Raw genomic sequence first — 20,214 nt, forward strand, 5'->3', positions numbered from 1 at the left:
TGCAAACGGACACAGAAACAAATGTAAGTTGCTACATGGAGTTTAACTGTTTCAGGTTGCTTTGCTGCCATTTGTGACCTCAGTGAAACGTAACATGATGCAGTTTGTGTGTCCCTGCTCAGCAGTCTGGTTGTTTATCACTGTCTTTGGGTAAAGTTTTGATCTTTCTCTTTGAACAAAGTCATCATAGTCATAGAGAGCAGTCTGAAGTTAGGCCCTTCGAAACTTGTTGATCATCAGTTTGTAGTTCCAAAAATACAAAGGCATCAGTGCCTGTCATTCCTAAAAATCTTCTGAGATATGTTGCTTCTTCAGTAAGAAAATGCATCATTTCATTGCAGTGAAACAGCCTCAAAAAGCAGAATAACTTTGTGCTTCTCCTATATGCTAACAAACATCAAGCCTTTAGAAAGTATCAACACGCAACCATCAGCACAAATATGAACGCGCTCGGCTGGTTAGTTTGTTCCAGAGTTTCACATGTAACAGTCTCCGTGCTGTGCTGGTCCAAACATCAGGAATATCTAAAAAATATTCTGCTTTGCTCACAGCACCTTGAATCAGCCTGGATATACAGAAGAAAAAAGCTAAGTAGAATCATTCTGAAAGATTTTTTTCTGTGCGGATGGTTGAAAACACGACTTGCCTTGTGTACATTGAGCAACAAACACTTTCCCCCTCCAGCATTTCAACTTTGGAAGACAAGGATTCATATGTTTCGGTTAACACAGTGCGTGCATAGCTCACTGTTGAAGCAAAAAGCTAGCATAAAATGTTCGCAGTGGCAAGTGGCAACAAAACACACGTTCTGTGATTAAGAGGGTGTAGTGAAACAGTCAAAGAAAATCGATAAAACAATCAAATGATCACATTTACACATAGATTTCCGAAATCCTTCTGAATAACCAAAGAAAAAATAAAGTTTTCCCAAAACGTTCCAGCCATTAAAGATCACCTTTGCTCTGTTAGACACACAGTTCAACTAAGACCAGGTTCACACGCTGTTAAAGGCACCCAGTGAATAATGCCAAATTAAGGGTTCCTCACCACAGTCTTTCCTTAAGGGACAACAAATGTGTTTGATTCCTTCATATGCATATCACGTTCTACAACTCTGCTAATAGTAGTAAAACATTGCATGATCAAAGTCTGGACAATCTTCCTTGTTGGGTCATCTCCTTCTTCCCATCTGAACCTCTTCCAGGGCAGCTGGTGTGACCTATTGCACTGTAAATTCTCCCTACCAAATCAGCTTTAATTCGTGTGTGGCACTATATGGATAGACACTGTGCTGAAAAAGCAGATTTAGCTACCTCTGATTTTTCTAGACTTTCTGGACTTTCCTTAATTATGTTAAATTCATCAGCAACCTACTGCCACTAACTGTCAAACAAAACAGGAACCACTCCTCGCCTCTTTAACAATGTCTAACTTTCCTTTTTTAAAACCGAAGCACAAGGTTTAAAAACAGCGTTCCACAGGGATCTTTACTCAGCGCCCTGGTGTAAGTGAACAAAGATGAGCTTTAAACTTTGGGTGTTTTGGGAAACACAAATCTGAGTTAAAGGTTCAGGTGAAAACTATAGAAGTCAAATGTTGAATCATCAAATTATTCCACCATACAATTCTGAATATTTATCCTAAGCCACCAAATTCATGTAAATTTCTCTGAATGAGCTGGTCTGTGGGCAGTGATGGAGGACTGTGGATGTACTTAGAAATATCTTGTTTTGAATTAAAACTGACTTCTGCAGTTGTCACCCAAAAGACTTAAAACCATGCGGTACATTCTGCGGATGTAACAGACACGATGTAGATCACAGATCACATAAAGGCATGTATGCTTAAAATCTGCTTTGATTAAACGTTTGCGTACAGTTTGAAAGAAAATCCGGATATGCAGATATGAGATATTCAGCCATCATTTCAAGCATTTGTATTCAGATGGATAAATGCTGAACGCATGTAATGTGTGATTTCAAGCTTCATTAATTTCAAGCTTTTGAGCTTAGCTTAGCTATTCACTGAAGGCCTCAACAGGAGAATCCAAAAAAACCATCGGATTTAAGCTTGACTGGAATTTTTGGACCACCTTTACAATAGATCAAGCATGAAACTGCATACAGTACTGAATGGACTCTTATAGGTCACTTGGCTTCAGGGGGCAAAAACAAACTTCTTCGGGCTGCTCTGAGAACTTGCGTGTTTTGCCCTTATTGTCTCCTGTACTTAGACAAAAAAAAAAAACCACAAAAAGATTTGCACTCATTTTGCACGGTTCTCACAAATAAATGATTTGGTTAGAGTGTGTGTCACACTGGACGGCACACAAGTGGGAAGCTAAAGAACATCGAATATCGTCCTTTAGGTAATATCTGATCATTTTTTTAAAACAGCTTTATATTGGCTGTAAAATATATATTTTTTCATGCTATTAAGAAAAAAAAGCCAATCTAATTTAGATTAAAACCTGGAGATTTCAGAACTATTTTTCTCATTTTGTACCAAAACACCTTGAAGGGCTCTCTGGCCCCGTCTCTGATATCTGCCGACAGCTTGCACAGACTGTTACATCCTCTCTGGCCGTCTTGAATGAGGCTTTTGTTGCTGAGATTCATTCAGTCAGCAACATCGCTCCTTGTTTGCCTTAGTAGAGAAACTGGCTACAGCTGATCTTGGACCAGCTGAATCATTTTATGTTCCAGCTGTTGGTGGAACAGCAGTCAACTGGCCAGCACTATGTTGGTTTACTGTGTGAACATGCAGAGTGGCCACAGCTGAACTCTACAGGTTTTCTCCAAGCCAGATTTAGAAATAATGATTCCTGACTTTTGGATCAAGATTTTTCTTCTTTTTGGTGCATTGTGTGAGAACAGAACACCGTGTATTTAACGTTTGGCTTGCAGGTTCTTGTTTGTATGTCAAAGCTTACCATTTTCATTTGAGCTCTGCTTTTTTCAGTGTAGATTTTTCCTATTTTACCAGGAAACGGGAAATCCAGTCGGTCACTGGTAAATGAAAGGATGAGAAAAACAAAATTTACATATTGATTTTCTCCCCCACACTACAAACCAAAGATTATGATCAATGTTTCCCAAGATCTTGGCCAGCTTTTGCCGTCCCCCCCCCCCCCCGCCCGCCTGCCTGCCTTTATGGCTCAGACATGAGCTGTGTGAGAAATTATACCCACAACTGTTTTATTTATTTATTTTTTTAAATTTGTCTGATTTCCATCCAACAGCAGAGCTTTTGTTTGCTCTTTGCTGCAAAGTGAATATGATGGAAAATGAGTCTCTTTAATAAATATAGATGTGGACGTAAATGCTAAGTCTGCCTATTTATCTTGACAGAAAATGTGTCCTTCTGTCTTCATATTAAAAAAAAGTGACTATTAACTGGGTCTAGCCTGTTCCTGGAGTCTTTCGATCTTCTTCCATGAAGTTTTGCCATGAGTTATGGTTACGTTTCAACAGACGCCTGAGGAAGAGGAGCAGATGAAACATGAACATTGCCGCAGTGCTCTAATGATCACTCCGTCTTCTGCAGTGAATCGTCTCTCTGAATCACTCCCTCGTTTCTCACACTGCTTTACCTCATCCTCTTCTTCTTTTATCCTCTCTATTGATTCTGCATCTTTGATTTCCCCGCATACTTTATCGCACTTCCACTGTAATCAATACAGCTGGCACACAGGAGTTTACGTAATCATCTTCCTAAAACTGCTGCTGGTTGAGGAGTAAGTTATGACTTGGATCATTTACAGCGAACCACAATATAAAAGTCGAGTGGCAGACCAGAGCTTCCCATCAGATTTGTTTTGTCATTCTTAAAAAAATGTAAAAATGAAGCTTTAATCTCTTGTGCTTGTTAACACAGGTGGTAATTTCAGTCGTCTTCATGGTGGCTTTGCCCAAACAAACAAACAAAACAGTCATCATTACTTCCACCTGTGATAAAACATAATTCCCCTGGTGTTCTGAGAATATTTCACCAGTTGTGTTTGATGCAACGACACCCGAACATCTCTTTGTTCCAGCACGACGATGTCATTTTAACCACTGACGAATACTTTCAGTTATTTATATTGACAACTTCCCATTCCACCTCCTGGTGAATACATATGATAACCTAACAATAAATTTGAGCTGATTTTGCTCGAGTGCTTGTCTCTAAGAGAGGGTGACTATTTCAACCAAAAAAAGAATACTGGTTTAAAATACCAACAGAATGATAAAAGCCACCCTCTTGGCCTGTGAATGATGATGATGAGACTATTTTAAGGGATTTATTGCTACAGAAATGAGCAAACACTGTATGAAATATCAGGACCAGGCCAACCATTATCACGGTCTTCCATTTAAGCCATTCTCTTGTTTTAAATAACACCATCCACCTCGTCTGTGTAAAAAATGTGGCTCGGGTTTTGGTGACTCTCTTGCTGGGTTGGGTAGAGACTCTTGGATCAGGGTGGCTGAGGAGCCTGGACGGATATGGAGAAGCTGAGGGAGTCTCATAGGTGAAGGAGGGGATCAGATGCGGATCTGGTAGCCGTCATTGAGCATGCTGAGTTCTGGAGGTTTCCTCTCCACTGAGGCCAGCCTGAAAGATAGGACATAAAGTTGCTGAACATGCACTGCATACTAAGAGCACAGTGGCAGAAGAAACTGGAGAAGCTCTTTCATTCTGACAAGCTCCTTAATGTTGTGCAGCAGAGCTAAACGAGAGCAAGTCTCCAAACTATCTCCCAAAACTCTCCCCAGCATGGCTGCAGTCGCTCATTATTTTCTTACTGTTGATTAATCTGCAACTTTTTTCTCATCTCACTCAAAAATAACACAATAATCACTGTATATTAAGAGTTCAGTTGGTTGTTTCGTGGTTAAATGCAGTGAGCTCATTTTTACAAGGACCATCAAAACCAACAGATATAAATTGAAATCACCTGAATTTTGAGTGTTTTGCTTAGAAACTGACCAAAAAAATCAAAAAGTGGCTAGAAATACAAGACTGCCTGACACAAATAAAAATCATGTTTTAGTTGCTTAAAATCAGGGGCACAGATGCTTTGATTGGCAGGTGGACACTAAAGGGTCGTCCACATGGGAGGTAACCAACAGTAGTAACCAGAGATGGCAGGAAGTCGATTCGGATCCTGAATAAAATTTTTCTCAACCTGGAGGCGAGTGACTAAAGCGATTCTAAATATGCAAACAGTGTTGTTGTGATTTGGCGCTGTATAACTTAAAGTGAATTTTGGAACTGCAGGTGCTGACAGCACATAAAGACCCTGATATTGTAATCACAAACAAATGTGTAACATAACATTATACGCAGTCTAGTTGTTCCCTAGTTCACTGTACAAAGAAAGAGAAAAGGCTTCTAATAAAACAAGAGGAACTAGAGATGGACCGATCTGATATTACGTATCGGTCCGATACTGACGTAAATTACTGGATCGGATATCGGAGAGAAATAAAAAATGTAATCCGATCCATTAAATATCAAAAAAGCACCTCACAAAACTTGTGACACAGCATAACTCGGCTCATAACCTAGCATGTCGGAGCAGTGTGCGTCATGTGATAGAGCAGCTGTGTGTATTTGTAGCCTTGCTAGCAATCCCGCATTTCATCTCCGAGGAATTTATCCCAGAGAGAAGGAAAGCAAGTGTGTAAGTTCATCTCTGAATGTTTGTAAAGCATTCCAGCGTTAAGCTTAACAACCAATATATGGAGCAACGGCCTCTTCTCTCTCCCTCCCTCTCCTGCTGCTACTTCAATCATGAAACTGATCAATGATCAGCTGATCGGCTTTTCTGTCGTGAGTCCGTCTCTCTTCTTTGTTTTTGGCCCACTTTGCACCAGAAAGAGGAAACCAGCGGCTGAACAACAGCAGCACGTTTAAGCTTGATAAGCTGTTCTTAGAATTTATTTAATATTACTTTGTACACCAGGATCTTTTTCTACGTAGCTGACGCTGGTAACTGTGCAGGGGCGGATCTAGCAAAGTTTAGCCAGGGGGGCCGATAGGGCATTAACAGGGAAAAGGGGGCATAAAGACATACTTTTCTTTCTTATTCTCATTTAAAAGGTCTAGCTTTTAATAAATAATTATCCGAATCTTACACCCAAAGTTTTAATCTGATGTAAAATGTATAGAAGTCCATTACTGTATATACTGGTAGTAACTGTTAAGTCTAATATACCCTAGTAAACTATAGTACTTTTTCCTTTGGGAAGGTACCATCTGTGCAGTCTGCAATTCTGTTGAAGAAAGATGTTGAATCTATTTAATTATTTTTCAAAATTAATTGATTTCTGTGCATTTTTTTCCCCACACTGCATCAAATTAAAGTTGATTACGTCGATTAAGCATCATGAGGTGGGGGGTGGGTTCCCTATTTTTTTACTGGGAGTTTTAGAACCCTATTAGTTAGGTTGCTTACTCTTTTAAATACCAGAATAGGAAGGATGGAGTAAGTTTAACTTTATTAGATTGATCAGTATTGCTGAACTATGAGATATTTTGGGTGCAGTGTATTTTTTGCATACAGGTATAAAAGAATAGCTTTAGTGTTTTGTTTTTTAACTTGAGTATGAACTTATACAAAAAGCAGCAAGATATTAAAAAATAAGTTTTATTGATTAAAAAACACTATATCGGATTCATATCGGTATCGGCAGATATACAAATTTATGATATCGGTATCGGAAATAAAAAAGTGGTATCGTGCCATCTCTAAGAGGAACACAAATATATCACTGTCAGAATGCAAGCTTAAAAACAGGCAAATTCACCACAATAATAATAATAATAATAAATAAAACAAACAGTGACTTTAATCCAACCTTCTTCAGCGCAACTCAGAAGGAAAGAAACAAGTGTGAAGACAGCAGAAAATCAAAAAGGCCTTCTTATTTCTAAAAGCCCAAAAGTGTTCGATTTAATCCTCCTTCAGTGCTTTCCGTCTCTCCTTTTCTCCCTGCCCTCTCCTCTAATGTCACATTGTCCTCCCTCGCCTCCCATCTTTATTATTTCTGCTCAGAAGGAAGCTTTCAAGCTCTCTGACACATCACAGAGAAGTGTTCCTTGTTACAACCAGTCTGGAGAGCTGACAGGCTTTTTATTCCTTCTCATCTTTTGCCAGACCTTCACCTCTTTTCTCATTCACTCTCCTCTCTCACCCTCCTAACCCTCCCCTTTTTCCACTTACTCAGTTTCTTCTCCCCCTTCTCGCCATCTTTTTCCATCTCTTTTGCCCTCTAACACATAATTATTCTTTTTTCCTTCATCCCTTCTCTTTGCTTTCTATCCTTCTATCTTGAACATCCCTGTGTAGAGAGCCGCTTATGTAACAATAATATTACAGAAATTCATTTTGAAAATTGAGTCATTTGTATAAAGCGGGCAGTGCTGATAACAGCCTCCTGAAACGTCTCGCTCGAGCTGTAAAATGAGCCGGCGCTGTTGTGTCCGCACTCTCAGCTGTTTGAAGCAGCAGCAGGTTATTACACCATTTCTGCTGAAGTCGTCGCTCTAAGGTGGCAACATATTGTTAAGGGTGTAAGTGCTCCGTTGATAACAGTAATAGCTTTTTAAGTATCGCATTCAAGTGGCTAAAAGTGGTGATGTGCTGTTCTAAACATTTTAACTGCTTCTCTGAGCTGATGAAACTACGGCGCTTACAGAAAGTGAAAATTAAACCATGGCTAAATGAACTCTGAAGGTAACAGAAATAGATTTATGCAAATGAGGAAACCATTTCACACTTTCACAACTCATTTAATTAAAAAAAAAGTCTTGCTTTTATCTAACTAACATGCTCACTGCAGACCATTAAGATATGTTCCTTGATTCTGCACATAGCTGTGCAGTTACACTTTATGGTATCAGTTCAACTGAAGCCCCAGTTATAAGGCAGAGGATAAAGTTTTAGTGTTTGGATTAAGGGTGCCTCAAAAGCACAAACATACATTGATAGAAAGACTCTTTGTTACTGCAGAGGTTTGAGTTAGTTAGCTCACTAGACTTGTTCATCATCTTTTGAGAAACTCTCTTTTTGTCTGTGTCAACTGTTGTAAAACCACAACAAAAGAGAAAGACTTTGAATAGCAAAATGTTCCAAATGCAAATCAACAGCAGAGTCACCAACAATAAAAGGTGGCATGCACCTCATGTCAGCTAGACTTCTACTGCAAGGTATAAAAGATCTGTGGGCATGAGAAGTCTAAAGGGAGTCTAAAAGTCTTACGTCAGTTGGTCAGCTGTTGGGGGATTCCATCCATCCAGCCACTCATTTTCTTCTACTGAACCAATTCTCAATCACACCTATGGCCAATTTAGTTAACCTAACCCCATAAACACGTATATTCAAATGGCAGGAGGAAGCCACGCAGAAACAGGGAGAACCTGCAAACTCGGACCAAAACCCAGACTGGATTCTTACATTTAATTTTCTGAGGTTTACAGAAAAACTCAGCAGCTGTGCTGGTGATCTCAGGGACAACCAGAGTCATCAACAAAGCCTGGCATCTTCAGCTCTGAATACTTTTGTAGAAGCTGTATGCCACAGCCCTTTTTAATTTTCATATAAACTTGCATTCAAAGCTAATAAAGATTAAAGTGGATATACTAAACAAAAACATACAAATGCAGCTGAAAGCCTGTGAAAGCTTAGCTCAGTGTGATAATATGTGTGGTTTAATAGCTCAATTACGTCAAGAATTTTAGGATCATCATCTCAAACGATGCAGAGATGATGATCTAATGTTAGATGACTGACAGTGATTTAATTGAAAAGCCAAGTGCATTTCCCTAACCACCAACATACACATGCAGATCCCCAAATAATTACTCTCTTAAGCGCAGCAGAGCTTAATATATGAAAGGTCAACAGAGAGTCAGCCAAATGGCAACACTAGCAACGTCAGCAATTCGTGTGCCGAGTCTGTGTGTGTTTGTGGTGACTCTGCAGTACGGCCACGCTTCAGCTGTCGTCCGAGTCAGATTGTGTTACATCCCACCACACAGCTGACGGCACATGCAAACACACTCAGCATCGTCATACGTGTGTGTGTGTGTGCGCGTGTGTGTGTCAGAAGGCTACAGTGTTAAACTTTAAATACTTCAAACAATATCTTGGATTCTTTAATATGTTGGCATAGAGGCGAACAAGGACGCTCTGATTTTACAGACTTTATATGGAGTTTGTTTTTAAGCCTGTGTTTGACAAGCAGCATTAGAGACCTTATATTCTGCTGAGTGCTGGTGATATGGACACACACACGCACACATATATCATAGTGATAACACTGTCAGCTGAACACAACAAGGAGTGTCTGTCTGATGATAATGCTGAGCTGTCGGTGACAAAAGCAGATAAGCAGACCCACACACTCATACATAAAGTCCTCAGTGCCACCCAGCAGATACACAGTTGTTGCCACTAAGATGTCAGAACAATTTATTCTTTAAAGGCGCACACACTAATTAAAGTCCAAACTTTCCTTGACCTGAAGAGCAGACCTTTAGAGAAAGAAGACAAGGGGGAGGAAGATGGAAGTACCACACAAAAGCTGACAGACACCAGCTGCCAGCACTGCTGATTAACCCTGCTCTAAGTGTGGAAGCCTTCTGTATTTTAAGGATGTCATCAGCTGCTTAACCAGTGGAAACTGTCGGGGAAAGAGGATATGAGGCAACGAGCGCCCTGAGCAACAAACTGTTCAGCGATGGGAAGAACTTACGATTTGTCTCTGTGGTGCATGGAGCGTCGCTGGGGGCTGCTCTGTCGACGCCGTGGCGATAAGGACTTCCCTCGGCTTCGCTCTTTGATCGGTGACTGGGCACTGGATGATTTTAGGATCTTAAAAAAAACAGAAGAATCAACATCACTAATTGTAGTTTATTAAAGTTTTAAAATTTATTAACACTCTGCAGACCAGCACGTTTTCATTCTTTTCTAGCTTATCAGTGTACTATCATCCAACCATTTTAAGCCGCACCAGCAGCAATATGCACCAAAAAAGCTCTGATAACAAAACTGTACACTTTTACCACCAAATATCAGAAAAAGTTTAGATAATTGATGATGGAAGTTGAATATCCAGTGACACTCGGGTCCAGTCGGAGTGTATTATGAGGTAAAGGTGATCACTAAGAAACCCTGGAGAACATCTCGGTGAATAATCATTAATGTTTCCCATTCAGAAATGAAGAATATTTGAATAAAATATATGCTGCTGTGTATCTGACAGAGGCTAGTCAGTGTTTGGACACAATGTTAGCATTGATCCAACAAAAAGGTTAAAGAACTTCAGACTTAAAAGCTGCACTTTAAGTCATATTGCCTTTTCACCAGGTGGACAAAAATCATTGTCACCTATTTCAAGGTTAATCTTTTAATTATTATGAACTGTGATAAAAGTGCAGACAATACTGGAAAAGTTTAGAATGATGGCATTAAAAAAAAAGCAGTGAGTGAGAAGAGTTTGGCAAAACATATGGCTGTTTACACCCTGCTTTCATATTTACAAAGAATCCCTGAACTTCTAACATTTCAGTGTACAGCGGTTATGTTAGCATGAAGGGAAGAAAGCGTCACCGTGATGAATGGAACAGCAGACAAATGTATGTGATAATGTGTTTTTCTCTATTTTAATCTTTCTCACTGTTGTGACAGATGACTCATGCAGACAATACAGTTCAGAGCGACAAATGAGGCATGCTTAGTGTATTAAGCAGCAACTTGAAGCTACCATTAAGCTCTCAGCAGGAGAAAAAAGAAAAGGATGACTCCGGATGGCAAGTTTTCCTGAATGCAGTAAAGGAAGTTGCTAATATCCTGCAGCTGGTTGTGTTCGTCATGTGTTTGTGGTACAAACATGGATCATATTTCTTTGTTTTTTGTAAGCAAAACTATTTTATTCCTTTTCTTTTTTCCCCCTTTTTAAATGTCTGATCCAATAGCTAAATTACATCTACTACACTGCTGAGTACCATTAAAACACCCGAATAAAGTGACTATTTGCTACGACTGTGCTTAATTATATAGCAGCTTTTCAGCTTCACGTTTTCACTGTCATTTGGACAGAATTCCTATTTATCTCATGTCCGGCTCTTTATGTAACCTTGGGGTTCATGCTCTGTCTACAACAAAGGTTCTTATGAAGACAGAAATACAATCTGTGTAAAATGGAAATGGAAATAGAATGCAATGATCTTCAAATCATATATTGTACTAGAAATAAAACACAGGAAACATATCAAATGTTTGACAGAGAAACTGCAAGAAAAATATATAGAAAAATAGTTGCCATCAATATTGAATTTGATGGCAACACAAAAAACTCAAAAATGCTGGTACAGCAGCGCAAAAAGGCTAGAAAAATATGCAGTACTAAAAACAAACAGCTTGAGGAACATTTCGCAACTAATTAAGGTTAATTGGCAACAGGTCAGTTATATGATTGGGTAGAAATAGAGCATCTTAGAGAGGCAGACTTTTATCATTCTGCAAAAAAAACTGACACAAATTATGGGGTGATTTCAGAATAATCTTCTTCAATATAAAACTGTACAGATTTTAAATATCTCACCATCTATAGTACATCAAATATCATCAAAAGTCTCAGAGAATCTGGAGAAATCTTTGTACACGAGAGACAAAGTCTAAGCTCTTCGGGCTCAAAGGCAGCACCTCATTAAAAAGGGAAGGATTCTGTCATAGAAATCCTAGCAAGGAGTCAGGAAGACTTTTCAGACATCACTGTACGTGAACACAGCTCACTGTGCCAACCACAAATAGAGGTTAAAGCTCCATCACCCAAAGAAGAAGCCATATATGATCATGATCGTCAAACATCTGTGTCTTTTCTGGGCCAAAGCTTAAAATGGGCTGAGGCCAAGTGGAACTCTTGAAACTTTAAATTCTTTTCAGAAATCATGGACCCTGCATCCTTTGGACTAGAAGAGTAGATAAACCATCCAGCTTTTTTTTATCAGCACCCATAAAAAAAAGTTTTTTAAAAAAGTAAAAAACTCATCTGCATTAGCATTCATGGAATTCGCAATTTGTCAGCAATGTTCAGATCATGGTATTTTTAGGTCTTGCATATTTTAGCAAGACAATGTTAATCTGCATACTGTGTGTATTTAAAAGCATGGCTTCATAGTAGAAGAGTCATAGTGTGTGAAATGCCCTGCCTGCAGTCCAGTCCTTTCACCATCTGAAAACATGTGGTGCATTATGAAATGAAAAATTCAACAAAGATGATCCAGGACTGCTGAGCTACTAGAATACTAATACAAGAGTGGGAGAATGTTCCAAACGTCTAAAAAAGCTCCTCTCACTTCCCAGATGTTTACAGACTATTGTTAAAAGATGAAAGGGTGCTACACAGCGGTAAACATAGTCCCACTCCAACATTTAAAACATGTTGCTGCCATTAAATTCAAAAAGAGCTAAAATCTTTCTTAAAATGCTGCATTTTCTCAGTTTAAACATTTGGTTTGTTTTCTATGCTCTACTGTGAATAAAATATAGGTTTATGAGATTTGCGGATCATTCCATTTTGTATCTATTGACATTTTTATGCAGTATTACAGCTATTTTATTTTGTACATGGGCACAGACACAAACGCACTCTATAATAACTTCACATCCTCTGGAGCACAGCAGATTATACCAAAGTCTCACAAACCCCAATGCACTTGACCTGTGCCTGCCTGTGATTCTATGTGCGTGCGAGACAGCTGCAACCTTACTGACCTACATAACTTGCTGACATACAGTACATGTTATATACTGTATCACTGTCTAACATCAGCGTCTATCACACAGCTACTCACACACTGCTTTCATGGAACTGCAAATGCTGCAGGAATACACAAAAAAGAAAGAAACTCATAATAAATACAAATAAAAACCTACGGGTCCTCATAAAACATTTAACCTTGTGCAAAACACTTCTGCGTCTCCCTTCCTCACACGTGCACTCACACATTCCTTCTTCCCCATCGTGCCCTAAATAACTCTTGACAGTTTATATTCCCTGTTCAGCCCAAAGGAAACGACATCTATCTCTGGTCCGACGGAAAAATATAATAAAGGTGTTTCCCTGGTTCTTTCTCTCTAAAAAACAAAAAAGGCCATGTCTGTCCAAACAAAGGATACAAAAAAATTGAGAGTTGAATCAGAGTTGAATCACAGATAGCAAATTTGCTTTTATTTTAAAATTTAATTAATACGACCATGAACTGAAACTGTGTGTGTGTGTGTGTGTGTGTGTGTGTGTGTGTGTGTGTGTGTGTGTGTGATTTTAAAAAGGTAATTTTTGTCAGCTGATCTAAGTTTGAGAGACATTTTCATCTTTTCTAGTGAAACTATTTTCACTGAATTTTGTCAAACAGACCTCTTTCCCACAGTGTGGAATTACCCACTTTCCCCATTTTCACCTCCTAATATTCAGTTTTTCAGCATCTTGGCTGATTTATTTTGTGGTTTGTTTGTGGTCTGTATTTTCCACTGCTGCTGACTGTGGGCTGCCAGTTCTCTCTTCCATTCCAGGCTGTTCTTACTTTCTCCCTTAGTGTACAACCCTTTTTCCATTTATGCATTATTGTATACATAATATATCTAAGTCTGCCGGTTAGAAAAAAATGTCTGAATGTTCACAAAGTTGCTTTTTTCTCTTTTTTTTTTTTCAAACCAATAAAGGTGTTTCTGACCTGATTAATATTTTAAATGGAGCAATGCTGTGAGACTCTATCTAGTGTCTATGTAGTGTAATATACAAAACAGGAAAAACCAAACCTTAAGTGATGCTGATGGAACATTTAATCATCAGTCGAGAAAAGCATTATTTCAAGCAAGCTATAAAGGTAATTTAATCGGAAACGTCGACAGTGCCAGCCCACTTTAGATACACTTCTAAACACCCAAACGTCAGCTTCTTTAAAAGGTTCTTTCTTACAAGCCTCGTTCACCCAGTCACACACACATTCATACAAGCACCTTGCCTAACATTGGCATACAGTCACATGGGATGGGAAAAGAACCACCAATGCTGCAATTGGTAGATGAATCGCTCTGCCTCCTGCTTTACCCGACCTGCATTTGCTATGAATCTGCAAGCCACTGTGCAACCCACCATCACCCCAGTTCTTCTTTTTCATGCCGTTTCTGATTTAATCGATAACATATATATTGCGATTGATGATTGCTTTTTCATGTACTGCCCAGGGCAGCAAATTCCCATAACAGAGCTGTGGCACAAAAGCAAATTAAGTGTACAGAGAAAAATACCCTGGGGCATATCTGTATGTGAATACACAATATGTACCTTCATCCTCATGTCCCGCCCATGTTTCTCTAGCTCTTTTTTCATCTCCTGAGCTCCCAAACAGGCCAGGTTCAGCACCAAATGCTTCCATTCAATTGGCTGGAAGACATGTGGGTCGTGAGGCACGTACAAACCAATCTTCACCTGGTAGAAACAGAAAATGTGTTTAAAGGTTCTTCATTAACTCTTGGACTGCATTTATTTCCCACACCCTTTATCTTCTTCCTTTACCTTCTTTAGTGTGTGCTGGTATCTCTTGTAGGAGTTTTCAAATTCAGCCACCAGTTCTCCGAGAGTCCGATGGGTGAGTGGTTTGTCCATCAGGTCCTGGCGGCGGCTCATACCTAGCGACCCATACCGGCCATTGCAATAGACGCCCAGCACAACATGGTGAAAGCAGTGACCCGAAAACTGGGTCTTAAAGCTGATGGGGAAACGCTCGAGAGACGTCAGCCCATTGGTCAGGTAGCTGATCAACACCGCAGGATTAAGGAAAGACCTGGAAGTTTTTTTGTGGTGTAAAAATATTATTGGGGTAAAATAAATGTCTGCTGTGCTTTTATTGCACCTCTGGAACTGCTCAAAAATTATTTACCTTTGAGTAAAAACCTGAGAGTGAAAGTGTATTTGTTTGAATTTGTCACAGCAGAGGAAGCAAAGCAGCTTGAGTTGTTTGAAATGAGATTCAGTCTGACTCTCAGAAGGCCTATAGTATGAAAATGTCACTGGGTAAATAATGTCTTCTGAACACAGTTTGTGTGCTCATGAGAGTTTGTGCAGCTCCATTGGTCTTACTGAATCTGTCAGGTTCACTGATGTTTTTACATTTATTCAACAAGGAAAACAGGGGCAGAGAGATATGATCTGTCTGGTACAGAGGACACGATAACACACACATCAGATCATATGTCTGCTGATCTTAGTGACTCACCAAGACGTCACAAATGAAGGCAGGATTCGACTGCATGTTCATACCATAAAGACATGTCAGTCCTGTTTTAGGCCATGCCCCAAAACACACCCTTCTTTATCACCTATTTAACTTAGAAACTAAGCTTCGTGCTGTATTAGGTCAAACTCAAGACTGGCTATTAATACTGATGAGGAAGGTTTTTACTGAGGTGACAAATCAAGTGATTGAGGGTTGATTTTCCAATTGAATTCTATATATTAGTTCTGTTTTTGCAATCACAAAAATTTATAGCTACTCGTTATTAGAAGGAAATGCATCCAAAAGATCAGATTTTCAGTAAATTATTGAATCTATATTTAGACAGATCTCATCCTGTGTACTGCACATCTTCATGCTACATGCATCCAACTGTAGCAATCTGTTCTACCATACAGCAACAGAGAAACTTGGAAGATGTCTTTGTGGGCCAGTAGCCAGCCATCTGCTCTATTCTGCCTATGGATGGAAGTCTGCCATTGGTTAGAACACATGTCTGTCACTTCACCAGCCTGGATGCCACAGCACTGCTGTGTTTTCATTAAATATTCACAAAGCAGACCACTGATGACATGCACATACCAATGTATTTCAATGTGTCTCTCTGGCTGTGTGGGGGAGTTTGTGGTTTTAAAGTAGAACACGGATCTAAACAGGGTTGGCTGGACAGTCAAGTAAAGAAACCACTGAACTTCCACAGTCAGCGTGCTGCCCAAGTGACTAAACCTTGGGATGAATGCTTGGACGGTCACACATAGGTTTTATTTGTGCGCAAACATACCACCTGCATTATTCCCCTTAACAAAATAACTTAATCAATTAATAGCACAGTCAAAATAGAGTTAAATGTGTTAAGAATGTGCTTTTGCTTGTATCATATTGATCATATATTGAAATATTATTTTAGGTAGGCACACTGTTTTCAATCCACAGACTCAGATATTGATACACCTTCTTAACTGGTCCACTTGACATCCCTCTCACTTACAAAAAGGATCAGCAAACATCAGTTTATCAAAACAACACAAACCTGGTAATTTCTTTGCTACTTTTAGCAACTTTTTACATCCTTTCAGCAACAAAAGCCTATGGAGTTCACTACTTTGCAGCAAGATCGTGCCTTCCTGGCACAGAACAGAGCTCTCTCTCTGCACTGTTGATTAGATCAGTCAGAGGGCAGCTCTTTCTATCGTCCCGTTCTAGTTGTCTTTTTTTTTAAATTTGCAATCATGTAAATAGATATCAAATCACAGCACAGTCACTATCTTTGATTCTTTGAAAATATTTACTGTTTTTACTGTTTGTATTTACTGATTACCAATGAAGCTCAAGAAGCCCTCAAAAACTGATCCTGGGTATCCTGACATAACCGACTGTCACAAAATTAATCTAAACCACAATAGTTCTGACAAGAGATAATTTAAATCAGGGTTGATGATTGTCTTATCCTATTCTAATAACAAATATCATAAAAAATATTTAAACATGTTCATTAGTAAGAAGCTTTTATGAGTGTCATATTTTATTGTGATTCCTTTTCTTCATTGGCAAAAATGAAGAATGATCCACCAATGACAAGAATGCCTGGACGCCAAATGTTTATGTTTGGCATCAGCTTTAACTTCCTCTGACAGATTCCTGCGAGTGTTTCATTTTGGATCAATATTTATCCTACAGGATGAATACAAACATGAAAATCATACACCAACACACCCTGCTGTTTCTTGCTAATGAATGCTTCATTAGACAGGCGTACTTCCTGTGCCAGAGGACATGTGACACTGCTAGCAGTAGCTCCCTGACTGAGACTGCGACTAAAAGAGCACCTATCACTACCTCACACTACTCATCCATCTGTCAATTCTAAAGCAAAAATTAAAACAAACCTCTGTGGATTAGTTTCTCTGCCCCACAGGGATGCTCTAATGCAACAGAAATCCATACTTGTTCTGTTTCTGAAAAGCAGAGGTAACTGAAAAAGCTTAATAATAAATATAAATTCGTTGCAGCAACAATGTTCTGGTTAACTCTCTCACTGTTCCTCTTACCTTTTGCATCCTTTTCCTCTCCAATCCTCTACCCTCCCTTCCTCAAGTTTCTATGTCAGTGCAAAGATTAAAGATAATATTTTAGAAGCATAAAATTCCCTTTACATATATTTTTTCCTTTAATCAAGGATATACTAGGATACTTCCAGCTTTGTGGTCTTTCCTTATTTTAAAACAGTAAAACCTTATATATATATATATATATATATATATAAAGGTTTTACTGTTTTAAAATATATATATACACACACACACATATATATATATATATATATATATATATATATATGTATATATATATATATATACATACATATATACATATATACATATATATATATATATATATATATATATACATATACATACATACATATATATATATATACATACATATATATATATATATACATACATATATATATATATATATATATGTATATATATATATATATATATATATATATATATATATATATACATACATACATTACATGCTTCATGCTGTTTATATATATTGTATAATGGCAGATTTTGCTGGATTATTTTGATATTTATAAACAACTAAGTTTTACACTAGGATTCAAGTGGAGGCTGCTTTGTGCTCTAGCCTTACTCTGCAAAGCACCAGTCAGTGATGGCTAATACAATGGGACATGTCACACACACACACACACACACACACACACACACACACACACACACACACACACACACACACACACACACACACACACACACACACACACACACGCGCGTATACATGCACGCATGCAAACACATGCATGCACACACACAGAGCTGGTTGGACCCAAGATAAACCCTGCGTATCCTGGAGAGATTTCAGATCACTGATAACGTGGAAGAACAGAGAACCAGAAGCAGACTAAACCCAGACAGACAGCCCCCACCATTACAGACTACAACAGTGGCTACTCATCCCTTTTTCTTGCCTACGTTTCTATCTTGGCTTTCCACTACTTCTCACAGCGTGACTCTTTCTCACAAATGAAGTGTTTTGATTGAGTTACCAGGTAGGTTAACGTTGCAGGTAAATGTGTGTGAATGACACTGGGTCATTCTTGTTTCACAATGTACCATACAGATTTTTATGTCTTTTAAGTCACTGTATTTTATGTGTGATAATATTATTCAGGACATTATTTAATACTGATGATCCATTGCGTTAAGACATTTCAAAATCAACTGGTTAGGTTGGTTATGCATTAGCATAACAATAGCTGGAATCCAAGGAAGGCGTGTCTATTAATTGGTGTGGCCTTGGTTGACATTCAAATTACACGTAAACCACTGCAGTCAACAGGTGAGGCCTCATAGCTCAGTGGTTAGAGCACTGGTCTTGTAAACCAGGGGTCGTGAGTTCAATTCTCGCTGGGGCCTGAGAACTTTTCTTTTCCCCCCGCTTAAATTATATTTATCAGTCCTGACCTCATAACACAACCAAAGGTGAAACCACACAATTACTGTCTCTTATAGCTCTGAATGTCACTGTGGGGTTCTTTAAAGGGCATGCAGCAAATGGAAAAACAAAACAAACAAAAAAAACTAAAACTGCCACTGTCTTATAAATTCTCCTGTCCTATGGTGACCCCCCGCCCCCCAGAGCTCCTACCGTCCCCCCCAGCTCACTCTCTCCCTAAAGCCAGTCTCAATTAAAGTCACTGTCAGCTGTCACCCTTACAGCCCTTGAGGAAAGCAAATATGAAACTAGCACATGCGAAACTGGACCAACAGTTCACAGACGGGGAGGGAAATCTCTCATCTGGTGACACTCAAAAGTCCTAGTTTCCTGACCTGCTGCTTGTATTTGAAAAGTATTTGGTTGCACTGAAACAATTTTAATATATTTTGTTTTGCAAACTAAGCCATTATTTCACAGGTGTGCAAATCCAATCAATCAAATGAATGTTGCAATGCAATGTGGTAGGCTTTATAAAGTGTGGACCGAAATTCAAAAAGAATTCGACTTCTGAAAAATCATCCATCCCTTTTTGCTCTGCTTATCTAATTCAGGGTAAGGGATGAAGCATATCCAAGCTCTGTTGGGGCAACAGGTGGGGTATACACTGGAAAGGCCATACAGAAAGGCCCCAGACTGGATTTAAACACAGGACCATCCAAACCGCCACTGTTCAACATCTGCTGATAGATCAAATAATACTTTGTATCTTTCAGTTTAATGGTTAAAGCTGGTAATATATTTTTTCAATATGGAAAAATGTTACTTTTGACATGTTACTTTGGTCTGATAAACATAATCAATGAAACAAAACAGAAGCAGCACATTTGCTACAACAGTCATTTTAAACAATAACTCTAAATCAAGGATGGTTTAACAGCGCCTTAGTGAATTTACCATTTAAAAATAAAATCACTTTATAACATTTTCTTCAAAATGACACACATACTCAGTACAAGTGTATTTCTGTGAAGATAGCCATTTGGGTGTCAACTGGCCTTTGGAACCAAGTAGCCACTAGAGTAACTGCAGTTTTTAAGCACCTCTGCATGGCTTTATTTGGAGTTTAGTGCATGGAAAAGCATTACAGTTCAGCATATCAAAAACAACAACAACAACAAAACAACTGGCAAATCACTTGTGGTAAATAGTCAAAACAAACATTTCCTTTTAGAACAATGATGAAGAACGAGTTCAGATTCTAATTTTGCCATAAGCAAACATGTTTTCAAGGAATTGAAAAAACACTTTCTCAAATCGCAATAGAGAAGGAGTTGCAAAAATAAAGCACTGCTGCTTTCAAATTTAAGCTCTGCTGGATGATACTAAGCTGGTGAGTATTGGGGGGGGGGGGGGGTCGGTTAAACTTTGAAGTGGGCTTGTTGCCAAGCAACA

At 38.8% G+C, this 20,214-nt stretch overlaps 1 protein-coding gene and 1 non-coding gene across 10 annotated transcripts in view; one reads left to right on the top strand and one right to left on the bottom strand.

Annotated features, from left to right (window-relative positions):
- Positions 1 to 4,271: 4,271 nt before the first annotated feature.
- Positions 4,272 to 20,214, bottom strand: part of vash2 (vasohibin 2) — a 33,544-nt gene continuing 17,601 nt past the window's right edge. For all 9 annotated transcript variants that reach the window (XM_026142581.2, XM_080290207.1, XM_026142580.2 and 6 more), the window contains exons 6-9: positions 14,574 to 14,811; positions 14,343 to 14,486; positions 9,747 to 9,865; positions 4,272 to 4,599 (exon numbers count right to left, since the gene is read on the bottom strand). In XM_026142581.2, coding sequence (XP_025998366.1) covers positions 4,530 to 4,599; positions 9,747 to 9,865; positions 14,343 to 14,486; positions 14,574 to 14,811 — 571 coding nt within the window. In that variant the 3' untranslated portion in view covers positions 4,272 to 4,529. The remainder of the gene's footprint in view (positions 4,600 to 9,746; positions 9,866 to 14,342; positions 14,487 to 14,573; positions 14,812 to 20,214) is intronic.
- trnat-ugu (transfer RNA threonine (anticodon UGU)) lies at positions 18,668 to 18,740 on the top strand. The gene has a single exon. It is a non-coding gene; the product is annotated as a tRNA-Thr (tRNA).

Source organism: Astatotilapia calliptera, chromosome 15, assembly GCF_964374335.1.
Source record: "Astatotilapia calliptera chromosome 15, fAstCal68.1, whole genome shotgun sequence".
NCBI classification, from domain to species: domain Eukaryota; kingdom Metazoa; phylum Chordata; class Actinopteri; order Cichliformes; family Cichlidae; genus Astatotilapia; species Astatotilapia calliptera.